At 42.7% G+C, this 23,077-nt stretch overlaps 1 protein-coding gene across 2 annotated transcripts in view; it reads right to left on the reverse strand.

Annotated features, from left to right (window-relative positions):
- Positions 1-1,030: 1,030 nt before the first annotated feature.
- Positions 1,031-23,077, reverse strand: part of Exoc1l (exocyst complex component 1 like) — a 34,712-nt gene continuing 12,665 nt past the window's right edge. Inside the window, exons 2-3 of one of the 2 annotated variants that reach the window (NM_001399551.1) lie at positions 11,260-11,390; positions 1,031-1,468 (exon numbers count right to left, since the gene is read on the reverse strand). In NM_001399551.1, coding sequence (NP_001386480.1) covers positions 1,202-1,468; positions 11,260-11,390 — 398 coding nt within the window. In that variant the 3' untranslated portion in view covers positions 1,031-1,201. The remainder of the gene's footprint in view (positions 1,469-11,259; positions 11,391-23,077) is intronic. The other variant, XM_063273631.1, reaches the window with a different exon arrangement.

Here is a 23,077-nt window from a genome sequence, read left to right on the forward strand (position 1 = left end):
CTCCAGCTCTCCAGCCACTCCACACCCTCATTAACTCCTACCTCCCACATTGGTTTCTTAAAGATTTAGTCATCCCAGCAAATGCAAAAGCAGAACTGACTTGACACTTGGGGTTTGATTGACATTCCCCAGTGAACTAGTGGTGCTAACCATCTTCCTCATGCTCTTTGGTTATGTGTGTATTTGTAGAAATAGCTGTCAACATCCTTTGCCCACTTTTTAAAGGGGTTGTTTTATGCCACTGAGTTCTCTCTGTGTGGGAGGGTATTAAGTTTTTCAGACAGATGATTTGAAGGTCTGTTTGCTTTTGTTGTTTTCAATTTCTTGGTAACACTCTTTGGTGCAAAGATATCTTTTCTTTTTATGAAATTTGGTTTAGTTAATTTTCCCTTCTTTTTTGTTTATAGATTTTTAGGACTGTAAGAATCCATTGTCAATCCCAAAGTCCTTAAGGTTTATCCTTATATTTCATTCTAATAATTTATGGCTTTAGTTACTATTGTAGGTTATTGGTTCATTATATTTTTGACCTGGTGTGAGGTACTTATCCAGCTCAGTTCTTTTGTGTGGGTGTCCAGTTACCACAGCCTTATCAGTTGAAGAGATTATTCCTTCTCCCTTGGACGAACTCGATAGCTTTGTGCTCTGGGACTGTACTTCTGCTAATACCATGCTGTTTTATCTCTAATAGTTTTGGAGTGAGTTTCAAAAGCAGGAAGTTCTAGTCTTCCAACTTCATACTTACTTTTAAGTTTTTTGTTTGCTTCTTTTCATATTTTGATCTGCTTGCAGTTCTGAATGAATTTTGAAAATAGGACTTTTCCATTTTTACAACACAGACTATTAAAGTTTCTAGAGGAATTATCTTGGATCTGAAAAACATTTTTGAACAGAACTGATATCTTGAAAAGATGACATTTTCTTATTTATGAACCTAGGATATCTTTTAAGGTTTTTCTTGACTCTAATTTAGCTCAAACCAAACACCACCTTCCAAAGTTACTAAAGAACACAGTGGACCAAGAGTCTCAACTGTTGAAGGACTGCACTAAAACACATTTTATTTCAATTCTCAAAGCCTTGTCTTATTTCAGTGTAAGTAATACCCTTCAGTGAAGAGGCAAAACAAACATTTGACTATCAGTATTCAGTCGGGGAGGCATTTTCTTCAGACACTGATGAAGGACTTTGGGTTACATCTTCAAAGTGGCAGGGGACACAAGGACAAGCACACAAGATTGAAAGCATAAAAGCATATTCTCATGAGGACCAGGCAGTCTTTGTTGTTGGAGGACCAAATGGAGTCATCGTTAATGTAGGTAGAATCGAAGTTCACGATGTGTAAGTCCTTCTTAAGGTACACGTGGTTCAGCCTGCTCACTGTGCGAGCAAAGGAGTACTTGGAGGCACAGCTGTAGGCCTCCAAGCTGTATACTTTCTTGAAGTGTAGATCAAAAAATGGATTGTCCTAGAAAAGAAAGAGGGACCTGATTTACTTTTTAGTCAAGGACATTACCTGGATCCCCGTATTCTGCCGGTGTGCCTGTCAACTGTATCACCATCAGACTTATTTCTAAAGTCTACAAACCGGATTTCCAAAGCTGGGGGCACCAAATGGACTTACTTCTTAAAATCAACAGTGCAATCATTGCTCTTACTCTAACCCCCAGCTCCAGATGAACTCCTGGACCCACAGACTACTCCAACCAGAGAGGCAGGAAGTCTAACCGGAACTCTTCATCTTTCCCTCCAGTCTTCTGAATCCAGACCCCAGTCTTATCCCCAGCTCTGGAGCAGACCACCTGCTCTAGGCTCCTCCCATCTCCAATGTATCACACAGATCTTCCACTCCACCCACAACCCCTATATGCCCAGTCATTACTTTATCCCAGCTCCCAACTACAGTGGGCATTCCCTGGGAATCTGCAGGCCACTTGGGCAAGAAAAGCAGGTAGCCTGACTGCAGATCTTCACCACTTCCTCCTCTTCTCCAAATCCAACCCTCCAGTCTAACCCCATCTCTGTAGAAGACCATCTGTGTGGCTCCCCAACCCCTATCTCCAGAGGATCAAGCAGATGTTCTCTTTCAACTTCCTTCTCCACTCATCCCGTGATGAGGCACACCATGGGAACCCACCAGTCAAGCCTACCAGAAAGGCAAATAGGCCAGCAAAGCAGTTAGGGAAGTTTCAGATCCTCACTCCTCCTCTTCTCCTCTGTCCAATCCCCCAGTCTCATCCTCAGCTCTGTAGCTAACTAGCTGTCCTGGCCTCTCCTCACTTTCTGCCTCTCTATAGATCCCAGAGGAGCACTGCTGATGACTATCCCAAAGGCAAGAAGACAGTTCAGTAGAACACGACTCAGTAGCCAGTGTTGGTTCAAATATTGAGAGTCTGACCTCCACTAGTTTATTTTAGACATATTTAAGCACAGCAAAATTTGGTAAAATGTTTCCAGGTTATAGTTAACTCAATCCCACATGTTCAGCAAAGCTTAAGACATGACTACATTGGAACGTTTTGTAAAGTACAAGTGACATTTTTCATAAAGATAAGCCCTAGGGATTGACTGAGGAAACAAATGCAAGATAGGAGGCAACCTGTCCAAGGGAGAATCTGGTGTGGTCTTGAGTCACATAGATAGTGCAAAAGTCGCCCAGATATTAATTACATCTACTCCCAGCTGTCTGGGAGGAAAACAGGTATAGATCTCCCTTTGAAGAGATACCTGTGAGCGTTTAACATTCCTAGTTTCCCTGGAGCTTTAACTGTGGTGAGCACAAGGACCTCCCTGTCTCCTACAGAGCACCTTGCTTTCCTCCCTCTTGTGGACCCCCATCAACCATCCCTAATCCATCCCTTTCCTAAGTGTCAACTCCAATCCCTAGGAACATATTTTAATCAGAAACCTTAATGGCCACACCTATTAGGATCCCAGAAGAATTTTCTACCAGGCAGCACACTGCCACCAACCTCTCCTGAGCATCAGAGAGGGCAACAGAAACCAAAGAACAAAGCACACACCTGACAAAGACAATTCCAGATTTCAGCACCCAGAATTACAGTCTTCCCTAGAGAAAAACAGCAAGCTGACTGAGAGTGAGAGTAGAGAAGCAACACCTTTTACAAACTCTTAAATAATACAAAATGTCGAGGTAACTCTAACCCAGCAAGGGAAAACTTTTAAGGCACTAAAGGAAGAAATGAAAGAACACAGCACGAGATGAGGAGATCTTCCGTGCTCGAGAATCAGTAAGATTAATATTGTAAAAATAGCCATCCCACCAAGCGTGATTTACAGATCCAATGCGATCCCCATCAAAATTTTCAACACAATTCTTCACAGATCTTGAAAAGACAATCTTCAGCTTTATATGGAAACACATGTACACTCGTACACACACACACACACACACACACACACACACACACACACACACACAGAGAGAGAGAGAGAGAGAGAGAGAGAGAGAGAGAGAGAGAGAGACTGGAGGTACCACTATCCTTGACCTCAAATTGTACTACAGAGCTACAGTAATAATAACAGCATGGTATTGGCATAAAAACAGGCACATTGATCAATGGATTTGAATTAAAGACCCAGACATTAATTAACACACTTTTTTTTTTAAAATAAAAGAAGCCAGAAATACATACCAGAAAAAAAAAAAAAGACAACACTTTCAAGAAACCATGCTGGTCAAACTGGATGTCTGCATGTAGAAGAATTCATATAGAACTCTTCATGCTTATCACCTTACAAATAATTTAAACACAAATAAATTAAAGACCTACCTTAAAACCAGATACACTGAACCTGCTAGAAGAGAAAGTAGGGAATAGCCTTAAACTCACTGGCACTGGAGATGCCTTTCTGAACAAAACATTGTTAGTACAGGCACCAAGATCAACAATTAATGAGTCAGACCTCATAAAATGGAGATGTGTCTGCAAAGGACACTGTCATTTGGATAAAGTGGCAGCCTACAGAATGGGAAAAGATTTTTACCAACTATGTATCAACAGAGGGCTAATATCCAAAATATATAAAGACTTAAAAATACTAGATATTGAAAAACAGCCCAAAACAATTAAAAACGGGTACAGATCTAATCAGAGAATTCTCAAAAGTGAAAATTCAAATGGCCAACAAACACTTGAAGAAAGGTCCAATATCCTTAGTGATCAGGGAAATGCAATCAAAACTCCCTTGATATTTCATCTTGCACCTGTCATAGTGGCTAAGGTCACTAACACAAGTGCCAGCACATGATGGCAAGCATGTGGAGCAAGGGGAACACTCATTCATTACTGGTGGGAAAGCAAACATGTGCACGCTGTGTGGAAACCAGTGTGGCAGATGCTCAGGATGATGGGAATGGATCTATCCCAATATCCAGCAGTAGCACTCTCGGGTGTATGCCCAAATGATGCTTCGTCCTGCCACAGAGACCTTGCTCTACCACGTTCATCACTACTCTACTCATAACAGCCAGAGACTGCAGATGATGCAGGTGTCTTTCAACAGAAGGATAAAGAAAATGTGATTCATTTACACAATGGAGTATTTAAAAAAAGTCATGAAGTTTGCAGGTAAATGGATGAAACAAGAAAAAAAACCCACCTTGAACGAGGTAACCCAGATCCTGAAGATAATTATGATATATATTCGCTCATATGTGAATGTTAGCTTTTAAGTCAATGATAACCAAAGTACAATCCATAGAACCACAGAAGTTTGATAAAGAGTAAGAGACTGGGGTGGTGAGGATATGATAGATCCCCAAGGAAAAAGAAATAGGGGTAGTTATGGATGAGGTGGGGCAGAGATGGGAATGGGAGGATCAAATGGAGAGAGGGAGGGAAGAGGGGATCAAAGGAGATCCTACAGGGCGAGGCAGCTAAAAGTGAGGACCATGGGGGAGGTAGTATGGTAACCTCATACAGTAGAGGCTTCCTAAAACATGTACATATATGAAGGTGATATAAATTAAATCATCAAATAACAGGAAGATGTACCCCCAACTGGCCATTTCTTGTCACCAAATGAAGCTTCCGGTACTGGATTAAGTTACATCAAATTGAGTTGTTAGCCAAAGGGGTCCCATGGGAATCCGCAAACAACTCAAGCTATTGACAAAACTATAGATTACTCCCCACAGCGGGTGGCAAGGACCCATTGCTGAAAACAACACTTACACAACTCATTGACTAGGGAGAAGCTGAGCTAGTGCCTACACAGAGCCTTTCCCCCTATTTCCTAGTATCTTTGCTGTAGGAAGATACTCTGTATTCTACCAAAGGAGAAATGTAACCACCAACTCAGCCACAAACCCTTTGATCTACAGTGGTGTCCTGCCTGCAAGAGAGGTTAGGGCAATGGCGGCACAGAGTCTGTGGGAGTCACCAGCCAGTATCTGGTTTGACTTAAGGCCAACTCCACAGTATAGAACCCATACCTAACACTGGTCATGTGACCAAGAACCTGAGATTAGATAGCCTACAGTGAAACTAAATATTACTGTTCAAAACAAAACAACACACAAAAAGTACAACACAAAACAAACAAACAAACAAAAACCCAACCCAACCAACCAACCAACAAACCAACCAACAAACCAACCAAATGCATAACAAGAAACCCAAACTTAGTAAGGAGGTGACTCCTGATGATATCCTGCTATAATCATAGATCAGTACTCTGCTCAGCACTAAATGGGTGTCTTTGTCAAATCCTTCCCCTCAGGGTTCAGGTAGCTCCAAGGAACAGAGATGTAAAGAGTGTTAAGAGTCAAAAGTATAGAAGACACTAAGAAAACAAGGCACTCTAGATCAGCATGATGAAGTCACAGACACTGAACGGCATGCATGGCTCAGCACCAGAGTTGAAAGGAGAATCTCTGACTGCTAATCGTGCTATTGAAACTTTGGTTTCCCCCAAGGGAGCCTCAGTGGGGAAGACGTCACTCTTAAGGGTGGGCTGAATGCCCAGCAGGAGATGCCAAACTCAGTGGTGTCTTTGAAGGTTCCTTGTATCATATCATGTCAGGGCTCTTTCTACTTTTTAAAAAAAGTTACTATATTAATGTAATAATTGTATATTAATTATATAAATGTGATAATAATATATTATCTATGTGTTTCTTCTTAGTATTTTCATGGGGTTCATGAGTGTGGAAATGAGTGAGTCTCTTTTTTCTTGTGCCTTCTCTTTGTCCTTTTTTCCTTCTGCTTATTTATTTTGACCAATTCTGATGTGTTAGCTTTGTTTTTAATCTTATCTTATTCTTATCTCATTTTTGTCTTACTTTATTGTTATCCCACAGAAGCCTGTTTGTTTTCTAGTGAGAGACAGAAAGGGGGTGAGTCTGGATGAGAGGGGAGGGGAGGAGGAACTGGGAGGAGTAGAGGGAGGGGAAACTGTAAGCAGGATATAGTATACGGGGAAAAAACATCTATTTTCAATAAAAGGAAAAGAAAAAGTAAACAGAACCAAAGGCTTTGGAACATGCACGCCTTTTTCAGTTGTACAAATAAATCGTCGTAGAAGTAGTTGTCAAGTTTTTCCAGTAAATATTAGAGCACAGGTGAGGATAGACCAGCAGCCTTCTGGAGGACCTAATATGTGTCTCCCTGTGTGGATTAAGAAGTGGGTCCTTCATGCCACTTTGCAGGCAAATGGGGACACAGGATAGCTGGTTCACCCTTTGATTTGTACTGCTTACCAACTCGATAGCTTTACTGTTTACTGAGGTTAACAGTGTGGAATAAGCTTTGGCAGGAAAATGAGAGACAGCAAATCCTTTGCCTGACGTGGACAAAAGCCCCAAACTGACATAATTCATGCCGTTTCTAGTGATCTTTTTTGGTTATGTGTTAAAACAATGGCAAGCCCGCTCTTTGAATAAGAAATGCTTTGTGGCAGTGTCCAAAATGCATTTCCATTTACAAAATACATTACTGTTCCAATTAGCCTGGAGGGCAACAAGTTTAAATTCTTTGTTTCTGTGTTCCTAGTGTTTATCTATTGCAACTACTAAGTTCTTGGCAGATGTGTGCTGGGCTGACAGGAAGTGCATCTGTGAGTGGAGGAATGGGGTTAAGCATTTCCTTAAATAACAAAGAAATTGACAGGGTCCAAACCACTGGAGAACACAGATCATTTAAGTTCCTGTTATAACCCCAGGGAATTATTTATGTGATCTGACCCTCCCATTAGACCATCATTTTAGAAAGGGTTTACTGTGACATTTTTGTGAGTTACATAAGCTGCTAGTGCACGACTTAATAAATGGAAGGTCCCTTCCTAAGATCTGCTCAGCCTCTGTAACCTGATGTTAAAACACTCCCTTAGTTTATATAGTCAATGTTTAGAACAAGCAAAAAACAAGCAACAAACAAACAAACAACAAAACGAAGTCGTACTCACTAGAGGCTAGAGAAGTGTCTTGTTGGGTAAGTGCTGACTGTACAAGCATGAGTACATGAGTTCAAATCCCCAACACTCGTGTAAAAGGCCAGGCATGGTAACATGCACCTACAGCCCCAGTGCTGGGGAGAGAAGCAGGGAAACCAAGATAGGTGACTTCCAAAGGCTCAGTAGCTGGGGACTGATGGGACTATACTGGCTGGTGTAGCCAAAAATGGTAAGTCCCAGGAAGAGCAGCCAGACAGTGGTGACGCACACCTGTAATCCAGCACTTGGGAGGCAGAAGCAGGCGAATCTCTGAGTCCAAGGCCAGCTTGGTGTGCATTGTGAATTCTAGGTCAGCCAAGGCTACATAGGGAAACCCTGTCTTCAAAAACCAAAAACCAAAAACCAAACACAAACCCAAAACCAAAACCAAAGCAAACCAAACCACACCAACCAAACAAAAAGAGTTGGAACCCAAGGATAGCTCCTGGCCTCACGTACATGACAAGTGTGCTTACACACATACTTGTACACATGCAGCCTCCTGCACACACACACACACACACACACACACACACACACACACACACACACACACACACACACACCAATGCTTTTTAAAAAGTTAATATTTGGATTGAACACAGCAGTGCATCTTAGCACCTGGGAAGCTGATGCGGGGAAGCTATCCGTGACTTTGAGGCCAGTACGATACTCATGAATAGTTCCAGGATAGCCTGAGCTACATAGCAAGACTCTGTTAACAAAGCAAAGATACACGATGTATAGAGAGACCTCGGTTTCAAGGCAGCTCTCTGCAAGGCACACCTCACAGCTGTTTGCTAGCCGTCCTTCTGACAGTTGGACAGTCACAGAGAATCCCAACCAAAGGGAATCACACTGACTGCACCGTCAGGTAGTTCTCCCTCCCAACACTTGAATCTCAACCTGTGAAAAAAGTCTTTCATGCCTTTGAAATACTTAGAAAAGACCAATATTTTCCTTTAGCCTAATAGTTGAGGCTGAGTAGGCATATGCAGAGAATACAGTCTCTTCTCCCCTCTTCCTTCCCATTTTTTTCTCTGCTAAAATTCTAGAGCTGAGAAAGGAACTCGTGGATTTGTTGTAACCCTTTATGTATAATTGGGATAATAGTTTTCAAAGAGGTGACATTCAGGTGACCCAGGTAGTGCCTGGCAGAGTCCAGAACAAGAATGAAGACCCCAGTCAGCTGAAGACAGCTCAGCGCTAGGGTGCCAGTCATTTCTTGTTCACACCAGTCACTCTCCAAATCCCAGATTACTTCTGTCTATGCTTTACAAACTGAATTTAATGTCAGTCCTGCCTATTTTAAAGTTGACAACTAGCTTGACCACTTTATCATTGCTGCTGATAAAATCACAATGAGTACTGACTCCAAACCCAAGAGAAGGAGGGGCACATTTGCTCTTCCCAAGCATCCAGGAAGAGAAATCTTTAAGAGAACGACTGTTTGGGTATTGTAGTCTGTCTCCCGGCAATTCAGTGTTGCCGGTCCTTGTGACGTGACGTGAGAAGCAGACATGGTGAGCTTTCCTTCTGTATCTGCTCCACTATCAAAGACCAGGATCTTCACAGTGAAAAGGGGGGAACCAAAACTTTGCAATGAAATTAAAGGTCAAGAAAAGTAGGGAAGAAATAGAACACAGTTAACAGATTCCAGGGGATCCAAGTTGACAGGCTTCATTTATATGTCCCCTGGTGCAGGCCAAGCTGGGCAGGAATAATTATGACGTAGGTAGTATTTGAGAATGGGAGAAGGAAAAGACAAAAGACAAATGGGCTAAAAATGAACGAGAATGGCTAATTTCTACACCATAGATTGGTAAACATGACACGGATAAGATAAACACCACAGTCAATGCTATACAAACATCTGGTAAATGCAGAAAAGTATAATGAAAAAAAATCACTATCACTCAGGAAATCACATTAGAGTTTGTTTCATATGTCAGTGCATATACACATGTGTATACTTACACGTAAAGTAGAAGGTTTAACATTTTGTATAGGCTGTAAATTAATCTAACTTGTAGACATGCCATAATACACTTAGTTTCTAAGTCCTCAACATTTAGGTAAAATATATTTTCAGAAGATGTGTGAATAGTTAGGACCCAAAACAATGACATATCCCAATTCTTTGGTCAAACATCTTTTCAAATACACTTAAAAGTGGGCTTTCTAGGTGAGCACAGAGGTAGTAACAGGACATGATAGTCTAAAAAAGGACAACGTTCAGACATCTTGACTGGAGCAATCAATCAGTTAACAGCAGCATCAAATTACGGCTGTCTGCATACTCACTGTAGCCTCAGAGCCTAGTAGGTCCTGATAGTCTATAAATCCTCAAGACATAAGTGAAGAATGAATGAGTATACAAAGTCCTGTGGGTTAAACAACTGATCTAAAGAGGATGAGACTAGACTTTCTACTTAAAGGTTGTATAACTTACAGCAAGTCAGCTAATCTCTTATCTTCTTCATCTATTAAAGAGTAGCAGTGATAGAATTTAATCCATGGAGCTTAATGATGTGGTAAATTACACATTATATAAATACAGTTGTGTATTATACAATACTTAGCTTGGCTTCTGTCTCCCTTCTTTAGTAGGGTGATGGCTGATGACAGATTTAAGAGCAGTAGCAACAATAACCATCTATTCCTCACAGGTGAGTGCTTGGCCCTACCTGCTTTACCAGTTTGTCATTGACTTGACCAAGTCTTTAAGGCTGTATTAAGTCTGCATTACAACATAGCAACGGTAAAACATCAAGCTATGAAGACGCTCAATAGCTCAGAACAGCGGATGCGCTAAGAGTATGCTATTCTTCTTGAGCATTTTTTTTCTTTTTTTCGGAGCTGGGGACTGAACCCAGGGCCTTGCGCTTCCTAGGCAAGCGCTCTACCGCTGAGCTAAATCCCCAACCCCTGAGTATGCTATTCTTAAACATAACAAATTACTTTAAGTTTTGACTCATTCAACCTCAGCACCACAGATATTTACTGAGTCCTTTATTAGGCAGAAGGCCAAGATAAAGAATGAGGTCATGGTCCCAGAATTTTAGGAGCTTCCTATCCAAAGGGGAATGAGGTAGCCCACCAACCATGCATTTGCACCCGTTATGAATATGTTATGTGGATGGGCAATTGTGGGTAGGATTTATTCGATGGAAAATCTGGGACTGGGGTAAGAGCTGGGAGTGACAGGACTTAACAGTAAGGGAGCAAGCTCTGTAGACATACAGAGGTCAGCAGTGACGAATGAGCTTTCAATCAACAGACAAGTGCGAGCACTTGTGACCAAGTGACAGGGGAGGAGAAGGGGACAGCCACTCTGTCCCCGTTCAACGTTCAACGCTAAGTCTGTAGGTTTTCAGTGGAATCCTTCTGGAAGTCAAAGGGAGCTTGCTGACTGTATACTTGCTGTCAGAAGGAAGGAATCCTTCAAACTTAACAAACAGTAAAGCAAACGAAACCAAAGCCGGGTTTGAGAAAGGGGGCACCAGAAATGTCATCTGCTGGAGAAAGTTGCAGGATTGACTGGTAGATGGCGTTTAACCTGTCAAGAACAACTTAGGAGAGATGCTTTTTAAATTTAATAGACAAAATTCCGATTCCAACTCATAAAAGCAAATCATAAAAGCCAATATAGATCACCCCAAGAAATTAATCCATACCACTTAAGAACAACAAAATGTCATCTTCACACTTCGTACATGCCAAGGATCTATAAAGTAGGACATCGAACGTAATGATCTCCAGTGTATCGATCCTGCCCTGCCTTTCTAAGATGCTAACACTTACCGTATCTGCTTCCTTTCCGTCAATCATCCGCAGATCATTCAGGGACCACCTTTTTGTTACTTCATACTTTTCATCTAGCCCTACTCGGTAGTGCTTTACCATGCTGATTTTTACTTCATCAGTTTTGGTTACTGTAGGACAGAAAGAAAAAACACTTAGTTTATGCAAACTCTTACTTTATAAAGCCCCCAAGTCAAATTTCAGTATCTATTTATCTCCCTTTTATTTAATGACCTTGTACACAACTTATAAGTACACTCCTCATATGAATCCTGGTGTAATTGAATGTGGCCCCAGATTTGCTCAAGACTTAACTTTATTTTGGGACAATTGTCTGTCCAAGCAACACACTTTGAACTCTGAGCTTTTTGGGGGAAGGACGTCTAACTTGGGGCAGAAAATGAAAGGCTGAGCATAAGCAGCTAGCGGAGGACAGGATGTTCACTGGCCCAAGTTAGACTTTTAGTGGACGATGATATGAGAAAAAACGGTACAAACAGCAAAGAGCTCTGCTTGGGCAGCAGTTCAGTGACCAAGCCGAGCGCTGACACTTCTGTCTAGACTGTGAGACTGAGCAGAAGGGCCTGAGACACAGCATCCAGTGACCTGTGTGGTAACGTTTGAGGCTGTCAGCCCTCTCACATGTGCCTCTCCAAGTCCAGTGTTTGGAATGTGCCCCCAGCATAGGCCATTCTCACACTCTACTTCGAAAGGCCTGGAAGGAGTCTTTCCCTGCTTAATGTGAACAAAATGAGAATAATAATTGCCTGCTCCTAAAATCATTTGTCTCTGGTCCCATTGGAATATTGAGTTCTTCTATTAAAATTATCAATGAGAGCTGGAGAGGTGGCTCAGTGGTTAAGAGCACCAGCTAGGGCTTGGGGATTTAGCTCAGTGGTAGAATGCTTGCCTAGCAAGCGCAAGGCCCTGGGTTCAGTCTCCAGCTCCGAAAAAAAGAAAAAAAAAAAAAAGAGTACCAGCTGCTCTTCCAGAGGTCCTTAGTTCAATTCCCAGCAACCGCATGGTGGCTCACAACCATCTGTAATGGGATCCAATGCCCTCTTCTGGTGTGTCTGAAGATAGGTACAGTGTACTCATATAAATAAAGTAAATATATCTTTTTTAAAGATTTATTTATTATAGCTGTCTTCCAACACACCAGAAGAGGGCATCAGATCTCATTTACAGATGGTTGTGAGCCACCATGTGGTTGCTGGGATTTGAACTCAGGACCTCTGGTAGAGCAGTTGGTGCTCTTAACCACTGAGCCATCTCTCCTGCCCCAAAGTAAACATACCTTTAAAAAATTATTGCGCTAGTAACTACTGAGTATCTACTGAGTCCTTTCTATTTGCATTTGCTGAGTAGATTATAAATGCTACAGAGAGACACGTAAGAAACCTGGCTTCTGCCCTGAAGATGCTCAGGATTTTAGTGAGAAGACAAGACTGTCCCTAGGTCATATCTACTGGATTATTATAGCGAGGTGGAGAGGGGGCAAGATGCTTAAAGTTTCCTTTTCAGGAGGTTAGTGTTACCCAGAGAGCTGTAAACTGATGGTGTCTTTGAGTGAGACTGGAATTTGTTTTGAGGAAAGATTCCTTCTGATTCTGGAAGGTTCCCTTTGGCATGCTGCTGTGATCTGAACAGATCCTCCATGTTCTTGTGCTGGAAATTTCATCTGCACTGAAACAATGTTAAGAGGCGAGGCCTTTACGATTGGGTCACAAGATCAGAGGCTCGTGAAAGGATCAGTGGTCGCTTCTGTGGGAGCGTGCTCCTAATGAAAGGGTGCTTGCTCCAATGCCTTTGCTTCCTCTCCCGTTCTCACTCTCACATCGTTTCATGGCTGCTTTCCCCTACAGACCATGCAACAAGAAGGCTCTCACCAGAGGCGAGCTCCTCAGTCTTGGAATCTTCATCCTCCCAGAGCTCTAAGAAACCCACCTCTGCTCTTTATAAATCACTAAAGCACAAGTAGTTTGTTGTGGTAGCACAAAACACACTAAGATGTATGAGCTTCTAGCTATGAAGATATAAAGTAATTACAACATAGTTACAGGCATAGATGCGTGGCAGGAGCAGACCGTCTGATCTGGAAATGGGGGATCACCATGTAGGCTCCCCCAGGGGAAGGTCAGCATGAGGAAACAGTGGAGGCTACATTTTACCAGATAAAAGAGAGAAGCTGAACTATATAGGTTGGCTGCTATTAAGATATGGTAGACAATAAGATTAACTAGGTTTGGAAAGTTGTTAAAATGTTTTGAAAGACTTTGATCTTCAAAGGAGGCAGAAAAATCACCCTGGAGTTGTGATGTTTAAGATCCGTCAGCTGGAGAGTCTAAAACTGGGAATCCAAAGGAGACCAGCTGAACACAGAGTTGATGAGAAATGGGTTCCGTCTCCTAGAGAAGAGAGACTGAGGTAAGTGACATGTGCAACACTGGGGCGTTGTGTCAGACCTCTGGGCAATCACACATGGTGACCCCTAGTCAACAGTTGGCCTCCCTTTGTGATCCAGGGATCAATAAAATGGTGCCCTCTGAAAGAAGTTTTCTGGTAACACAGTGTGTAGATCTCATTAGAGAGGGAAAAGGAGGTGAAGAGCCTTGGGAGAGCTCATACTCTGTGAGCTTTGGTGTTCGATGTTCTAGAGCCAAATCCTGGCATAGTGCAGTGTGGTTTACGTGAGCTCATTAATCTCTAAAGAAGAAATATCACTCACCGGTGTTATGAAGAAAACATGAGAGTAAATCTGACTCATAAGGAAAAATTAAAGCACACACGTGACTCAGGAACGTGCCCAGCAGAAATTCATGGCTGGACAGTTTTCTTTCATTTGCCAGAGGATGTTGGTAGCCTCAGGGTAAATGGTGTGTGGTTGGTAAACAGAAATCAACAAACGGAGGTAAAGTTTCAGGTGAGCCTTTGGTGACACGGGTTAGGATGCTACAGAAAGGAAACCGGACCACAATACTGACTCCAAATGGAAAGGGTGTGGGGGAGACGGGCCCACTCGTGGGATAAGGAGCTTTGATGTACACCGAAGCATCTACAAGGTTCCTCAGAAGGGGCTGAGATGGAAGTTTCATAGTTTTGGAATGGTCTGAGGTTTGTGTGTGTGGAATGGCTTTCAAGGATAGATTAGTGGGGACGTTTTCAAAGGAAAGAGTGAGACAGTGCAGAAAAGAGACGGCAGCTGAGAGGCTAGAGCAAGGGAGAGGCAGGCCCAATGGCGTGATGCCGTGGAAACTGGAAAAGGAGATAGCTCAAAGTTTGCAAAACAACCATGGGGATCTGTGGAGGTAAGACAGAGAGGCATGTGTCTGAATCTAACCTGAGGAATCTGACCTGGGGAAGATCACTGGCTCCTGTCCTGAAGACTGATTGTTCCTCTACAGTGACTGGAGAAAGTGGCTTGCAGAGGGCTCCATGCACTAATTTCATGTACACCGAGTGCTAAGCCCTGGGCCAGGTAAGATTTTAGTGGCTAATAGAACGGAATTCAAAGGGTATGATGTAAACTACATAGGGATTTAGAAGAGAAGAACAGGGATGACAAATTTGGGGTTCAAGGAAGTAATTGAGGGTCATGTCTGGAAAAGACATCAATTATAAGTCTTAACTTGGGCCAATGGAGGCTGAGACTCTAGAATCTTCCCAACATCATACAGAAGTGGGTGGGTTTCTGCACTTGTATATTTCTCTAGTCCCAGAGACGATCCGTGCACATGGACCTAGATGTTGGCTTTGGAGAAAAGCGAAGACAAGAGGGCAGACAGTGGGCTGGTGGGCTGAAGTGAAGGCAGTGAAATGTCATACCTTCCAGTCAGAGGCAGCTGTGTCTGTCAAGTTAGTGGTTCTCAACCTGCGGGTCCCAACCCCTTTGGTACACACCCACCTCTAAAAATATTTATATTACAATTCATAACAGTAGCAAACTTATGGTTATGAAGGAGAAATGAAAATACTTTCATGGTTGGTGTCTTAGGGTTTCTATGGTTGCGACAATACAGCACAACCAAAAAGCAAGTTGGGGAGGAAAGGGATGATTGGCTTACACTCCCACATTGTGGTTCATCACCAAAGGAAGTCAGGACTTGTCTTAGTTAGGGTTTTACTGCTGTGAACAGACACCATGACCAAAGCAACTCGTAGACAACATTTAATTGGAGTAGGATTAGAGGTTCAGTCCATTATCATCAAGGAGGGAGAATGGTAGTGTCCAGGCAGGCACGGTGCAGGCAGAGCTGAGAGTCACTAGTGGAAGACTGACTTCCAGGCAGCTAGGGTGAGGGTCTTATGCCCATGTCCATAGTGAAATGTCTACTCCAACAGGGCCACCCATCCTAATAGTGTCACTTCCTGGGCTGAGCATATACAAATCATCACAGGACAGAAACTCAAATAGAGCAGGATCCTGGAGGCAGAAGCTGATGCAGAGGCCATGGAGGGGTGCTGCTTACTGGATTGCTTCCCCTGGCTTGCTCAGCCTGCTTTCTTATAGAACCTAGGGATGGCACCACCCCAAAGGGCTGGATTCTCCACCCTTGATCACTAATTAAGAAAATGCCTTACATCTGGATCTCATGGAGACACTTCCTCAACCAAGGTTCCATCCTCAATGATGTCAGGATGACACACAAAACCAGTCAGTAGAGCTGAGGGTGAGGAACTGTACTGGAGGATCACAGCATTAGAGCAGTTGGGAACCACTCAGTCAGATGATCCACCTCAGGACTCTGTTGTTGCCTCAGCTTGCTGTCTCACTAGCAAGAAATGAACTGAGAGACAATGAGGGTAAAGAGATTTGGAGAACTAATTAGGCATCGTATGAAAGCATGATTCGAAGGAGCAAATCCCACGGCATAGCCTACAAGTTAGGAAAGCCAGCCGATTGGCTGTGTAGCCACTCAGCCACTCGTTCACTTCATTAAGCTGATAAATATTTAAAGGTCCCTTGTGAACCAAGCACTGTGCTAGGAATTGGGGGGGAAAAGACATGAATTCCCATAAGGCATCATCCCAGCTCTCATTGATTGCAGAGAACGGAGGCTTCAAAGGAAAATATGTGAAGGGTGCTGTCAACAGTGTTAAGAATGAGACCTGGACAAGGCTGAAGAGGGGCGTGGCCAGGATAATAGAGGAGGGGCGTGGCCAGGACAACAGAGGAGGGGCGTGGCTATCTCTCCACAGGAGGAAAGGCTCAGAGGGAGTAATAATCCCAGTTGACAAAGACAATAGAACTTACTAGTATGAAGAAGGGATAAAGGCATTTTTGGAGTGTGTGGGTTCCCAGGCATGAAACACACAGCACTTTCGAGCCATGGCAAGCATTTGGTATTGTTGGCATGGAGCAAGAATGTAGACGGGTTGGTAGGAAGAAGGTTAGGGAGGAGTTAGTTCCTGAAAGGACTAGAATAGATACAGATGTTAGTTATTCTGAAAACTGTGTACATATGGAGGGTGTCACTGAAAGTTTTTTAAAAAGTGGAGAGGCTGTGGTTTAAATTTTAGAACATTCTATTGTTTTTTTGAATGAAGAAAGATATTTATTCTTTAGATTTATTTGGAAGATATATATATGCAAGTAAATTTGTTGATTAAAATTAAATATGTTTAACATGATATCTTATAGTCTGTGTTTTTATTTAACTTTTGTCAGTTTCACACACATGTACAAATGTATTTGTCATGTTTATTACCACGACCCTGACTTCTCCCCTTTCCACTCCTGCTAATTTCCTTACTCTCCCTGACAAGCACCACCTCCTCCTTTAATGCTGTGTGTGCCTGTGTGTGTATATGTGTGTGCCTGTGTGTGTATATGTGTATGCATGTGTGCCTGTGTGTGTGCATGCCTGTGAGTGTGTGTGCCTGTTTGCCTGTGTGCCTGTGTGTGTGCATGCATGTGCCTGTGTGTGCCTCTGTGTGTGTGTGTGTGTGTGTGTGTGTGTGTGTGGTGTAGGTAGCCACAGCTGTGGTATGCTGGTGAATGGTGAATGTCGCAGCCCTGTAACATTCACAAGATCATATCCCACAGCAGCCCGCCCAGCCTCTGGCTCTCGGGACCTTTCTTCCTGATCTCCCTGCAGTTTCTCAGCTTTCACAGGGCTTGTGGCCCATTTAGGGACGCACATTCAGTAGTCATGTCTTCTCAGCACCTTAAACAGTTATGAAAACATTAAAACATCCTCTTGGGAGGTTACAGAAAGGATGGGTTGGAGGAAGGGGACGGAAAAGAGATGTCAAGAAAGAAAGCCCTACCAGTCATCTATAACAGCCCTTTTCCCCTTAACCTAGATTCAGAAAACACAGGGCCTGTGTAAAGGTTAGGTCTAAAGGTAAGATGACGTAGGGCCAAGAGGGAACAGCCTCCTTAATTCGACAAAATAACCTGCCTTAGCGCTAAGGCTGTTCCGAGAGTTCTCCAGCCGTAAGCCAAAGGAGTCTGCTGAGGCTGGAGTTGACCCAATCCCTAATCTCCGTACTTGAACTTTGCTGCCAACTGGAATTAAGTGGCCATCTCCACATTAACGCAGTTGCAGAGTGGAACCGCACCACAGCGTCTTAAAAACCCAAATGTGTTTATAAAGTGTAAGCGTTAGAGCTGTTTCCTCTTCCTCAGAGGATCCGTTTTGTAAATACGGTTTAGAGAGTGATATCTACAACCCTGGGAAACTTCAGAAGCAACCTGCTCTGGGCTTAAGATATTATCCCCCCCCCCCGCCCCGGTTTTATATTTTAGTAGATATTTTCAGAATGCCGATCTTTGTAGCCATCATTATTTTAATTTTAATGCAGTCTTTGTCATTAATAAATTCTTCCATCACCTTTAAAAGAGCTACCAGTATTTGGGAGGCTAACGGGAGAAGAGCTGGCCAATTGATTTAAAATAATTAGTCAGGATCGAGGAAATGTGGAACTCACAATTAAGTCGCACAGAAATGCACTAAATAAATTGATGCCTCTTTTGTTTCATAATCCAGTGTTATATAATGGTTTTCACCATTTAAATTAATAGGAGAAGTTATCGTGAAATACTCCTTAGAAGCCTCGGTGAAACGCCACACTGCATTGCCAATGTCTCGCGGTTGTTGAGAAAGCTATGGTTGATTTCGCCAAAATCCTATTTTCAAATACAATTTTCTAGAAATAGCTATAAAATCCATTTCAGACTACACCGTGAGTCTTCAAAATATTAAAATGATTGGCTTTAAGCAACTTAGGGCCTGTGTTATTGGTGAATGTACAGGAAAAACAACACATGTGGAGGAGAAAGAAACTGATTTTGTAGGAACAAAAGTGCCAGCGGGGTTTATACCAGATCCGTTTTATTGGCTCCATTCTAGAATATTCTCGCTGTGTCCACTGAAAGCGACATAGCAGAACTGTTGGGGATGGATGGACTGGCTCTGAAGTCTCCATTTGTTGTCTACCGGTTTGTGATCTTGGGGAACCATAATTTGACTTCGATAAGAAGTGACCAATGTGCTAACATGCTTGACGTTCTTGGAGTGTCTGCGCATGCTCTAAGAGGTTCAGGTAGTCTTCCCAGTTAGAAGTGGTGGGACAGCAGGAAGAACCTTAAGTTCAGAATTAGAATGATTCTAATCTTAAGGAATCTGATCGTAAAGTTAGCCTGGAACCTTAGGCTAATTGCTAAGTTCTTGTGACCAGGGTCTCCTCATCGGCAACATGGAGCTGAAAAGGAATACGTCATAGAAATGGCCTTACGTGAATCTTGACCCTGCGTGGGCACGCCCCACACCTCTCTCCCTTTGGTCTCGTCCATACTGCTTCATCTTAATCATAAAAAAAGATGAAGTATTTTTTCCTTCTTCAAAACTTTAAGGTTTCTATGCATGCTGCAAATGATGTAGCTTGGACTGGTAGATCATTTTGATTCTGACATCTCCAAAGTGCTCGACTAATGATGTAAAAATCTGTCTCAGGTAACTGATGGATGAGGGTATATTCTGTGCTGTTGATTTTATTTATTTGGTTAGTGTGTGTGTGTGTGTGTGTGTGTGTGTGTGTGTGTGTGTGTGTGTGTGTACTGTGTTTACACCATTATAAACCTCTCTCTCTGCGTGTGTGTGTATGTGTGTGTGCGCGCGCACACACACACGTATGTGATTCATATCACATCATTCTCCAGGACCCCATCCATCCTATTTTTGAGATAGGGTCTCTTACTGGCCTAAAACTCTCTGATTCGAGGATAGCCCTTCCTCTGCCTCCCAAGCATGGGAATTACAAGAGCACACAGCCATGCCAGGTCTGTAACGGAGGTTCTGGGAATGGAACTCAGGTTCTGATGTTCACATGGCAAGCAGGTTACCCACTGAGCTAGCTCCTGAGCCCAATTGTTGAGCTTAATGATAAAGATAACACATCAGCTTGGCTGGGCAAGCATTTCACCAACAGAGATGATATCTGTTTAACTATAGCTGTATAACTGTATAACAATTGTATAACTATATAACTGTATAACAGTACAATGGTACAACTGTCTAACAACTGTGTAATTGTACAACTGTATATCTGTATAACTGTATAACTAAATGTATAACTGTATATCTGTATAACTGTATAGCTAACTGTATAACCGTATAACTATAACTGTATAACTTTGCAACTGTATAACAGTATAACTGTATAACTGTATAACTGTATAACTGTGTAACTGTGTAACTGTATAACTATAACTGTATAACTGTATAACTGTGTAACTGTGTAACTGTATAACTGTATAACTGTATAACTGTGTAACTGTATAACTGTATAACTGTGTAACTGTATAACTGTGTAACTGTAAGGAAACAAGAGGACACAGAAGAGCATCACTTTCTGCACTGTGTACTCTGATTTGGAAAGTCAGGAGAATATCTTTAAATTTATCCATATGCAATTTGATTGTGCCTAGGCACACCCATGTGTGTGTGTGTGTGTGTGTGTGTGTGTGTGTGTGTGATAGATAGAGAGAATTTACTTTGATAATCAAGATTTCATATATTATAATTTTGATTGTAACCAAGTTATGTGATAACTTGTTTTATGTAATTTTAGTAAGATGTACATTTGTTTCATAAACCCACTCTGTATTAATCCCCTCTTTTCACAGCAGACAATGGAAGTGCAGTCCAAGAATGATGTCTCCAAGTGTGTTCTCGTTGGGGATGCGGATTTCTATAGTGTTTGCAGAATCAAGTGCGCTCTTAGCTTCACTCTGGAATGAAAACAGTGCACAGACCGGCTGCGCTCTGTGCTGTGCTGAGAAGGTATCCATGGCAGTTTGGATATATCGTGGCCCACGAATTGTTACACGCCGTGACGATAACACTTTTACATATATGAAAACTTTTCAAAATAGTATCCATGCTCTATTCTTACACTAATTATCCACCAGCAGGGCGGCTCTCAAGTTAGTGTTGGACAGTTTAAGCTATTTGGTGAGATTGAAGGTTTTTAGCACTGTTTAGATTTGCATTCTCTGTGAATAAGATCATAGGAACTCACAAATTTACCCACAGAGGTTCTGAAGGAAGCCCTGGAAAGTGCTTTAAAGCAGCTTCCTCTGTGTATTATTTTATTTAACATTCTTTGTTGTTTTGTTTTTGTTTTTGTTTTTGTTTTTGTTTTTTCCAGAGCTGGGGACCGAACTCAGGGCCTTGCGCTTGCTAGGCAAGCGCTCTACCACTGAGCTAAATCCCCAGCCCCTTAACATTCTTTTAAAAGGGATGTGACTCAGTTGTTCTTTTCTTTGGGACATAGAGAAAAATGTTATGGGTGACATAAAAATCTAATGAGTAGAAAAACTATGCTTAGATTTAAAGATTTAAAGCTCACACCTTTAATCCCAGTACTTGGGAGGCAGAAGCAGGTACATCTGTGAGTTTAAGGCCAGCCTGGTCTATAGGGCCAGTTCCAGGACACTACACACAGAAACCCTTCTAAAGAAAAATGAAAGAAAAAAGAAAAAGTTATGTTTGCTGTCTTCTTAACTCTGCCCAGTGTCACTTATTTTCAAATTAAGACTCACGAAGTGCTTATGCGTGCCGACCCTAGAGTCTGGGATCATCAAGAGGGAGAGCATGCTGTTCATCTCTTTGAGGCTCGGTTACCTCACTTAATATTAAACATTCTAAGTCCATCTAAGTAAACAGCCGTAAATGTGGGTACAGCACAACATTTAGCAGAGAGACTAAGAGAGGGTAACATCAGGTCACGAGGAAGGACATAATGCAGGCAAAAAGATACCCGAGGCACAAAAGAGGCTATGAAGCAAAATGCTTTTCTTGTTTCTACTCTGTCATGGTTTTCTTCTTTTCTTGTGGTGGATAAGTGCATAAAAATGTAGTTGACAGTGACAACGTAAAACCCTAGGGGAAGCCCCATGGCTTCAGAATGGCCACTCTGACTATACAGAAGCTCACCAAGATGCAGAGGGTTTCACAGAGACTGTGGAAGCAGGCACTGGACCTGCACAGGTTCAAGACAGATGGGGTCTCAGCACTCAGGCGGAAACAGACATGGGTTACTTCCCCTATTTGCAACTGATACCTGCTGTCAAAGGAGAAATCCGTTCTCTCCAATGGAGTCACACTGGTATAATATCAGCCATGCTCCAGAGCTAGCCCAGGAATGGATAGCCAAGCTGAAATGAACTCTGGTATTTTTGTGGAATCTCCCCTCCCCACTCTGTTTCAGCATTTTTGGTCTTACTGGTTTTTTTTTGTTTGTTTTTGGTTTTGCTTATTTGTTTTGATTTAATTATTTTTTGTCATCTCTTTTTGTTTTTTTTTTAAAGCATGAGAGAGGGAAGGGAGAGAGGGGGGAAGGAGAGGGGTGGAGGAGAAAGGACATGAAGCCGAGAGGGTAGGGAGGTGGAGAGGATCCGGGAGGAGTTGGAGTAGGGAAAAACAATTTTTAATTAAAAAAGAAATGTAAAAAAAATTATCCAGCCGCAAAATCTTCCGCCTACAATTTGTCCTGCCCACAAGATGTGCAGGCATAAAAAGATGGAGTAGAAATTGAGGAAAGGGCCAGCCAATGACTGGCCTTGACCCATGCCGTGAGAGAGAGTCTAGCCCTGACAGTATTAATGGTATACTTGCATATAACACTATCCTGCTAAACGTGCTGAGCCTAGACTAACCGTCATCAGAGAGGCTTCACCCAGCAGCTGATGGAAACAGATGCAGAGACCACAGCCAAACATTAGGCAGAGAGCTTGGTGATTCCTATGGAAGAGGGGGAGGAAGGCTCAAAGGAGTCAGAGAGGTCAAGGACACCACCAGAAAACCTACAGAATCAACTAACCTGGGCCCCTAAGGCCTCCCAGAGGGTGAAGCACCAACCAGAGAGCATTCTGGGACCAAGGGCTACCTTAAAGAGAACTGACTCTCCTCCCATCAGTTGGCAATAGTTCCTCAGCTAGGGAAGGGATTCATGGCCACCTCCCCTTTCTATGGTGGGATTTTATCTAGCATGAGCTTGTGCAGGTCTTATACATGCCATCATAACCACACTGAGTTCATGTGTGCAACTGTCAGCAACGAGCCCATAAAAGATCATTATCTTATCCTCCGTTTCACAGCCGATAGGCAACAAACCAGGGCCACGTTTCACAGTGAGCTCTGATGTCAGAGTTTCCAGAGTCCAGAGTCCCACCGTGCCGCTTTCCTTCCCACCTAGGTGTAGCTAAAGCTATGACACGGGCTTCCATTCTTCTCCTCACACATGTGACTAATTCTTCCCCCCACCTGCAGGCGACAGACCTCCTTCACCACAAGATACTGCCTTTATTTGC

The sequence above is a fragment of the Rattus norvegicus genome, chromosome 14 (assembly GCF_036323735.1).
Source record: "Rattus norvegicus strain BN/NHsdMcwi chromosome 14, GRCr8, whole genome shotgun sequence".
NCBI lineage: Eukaryota > Metazoa > Chordata > Mammalia > Rodentia > Muridae > Rattus > Rattus norvegicus.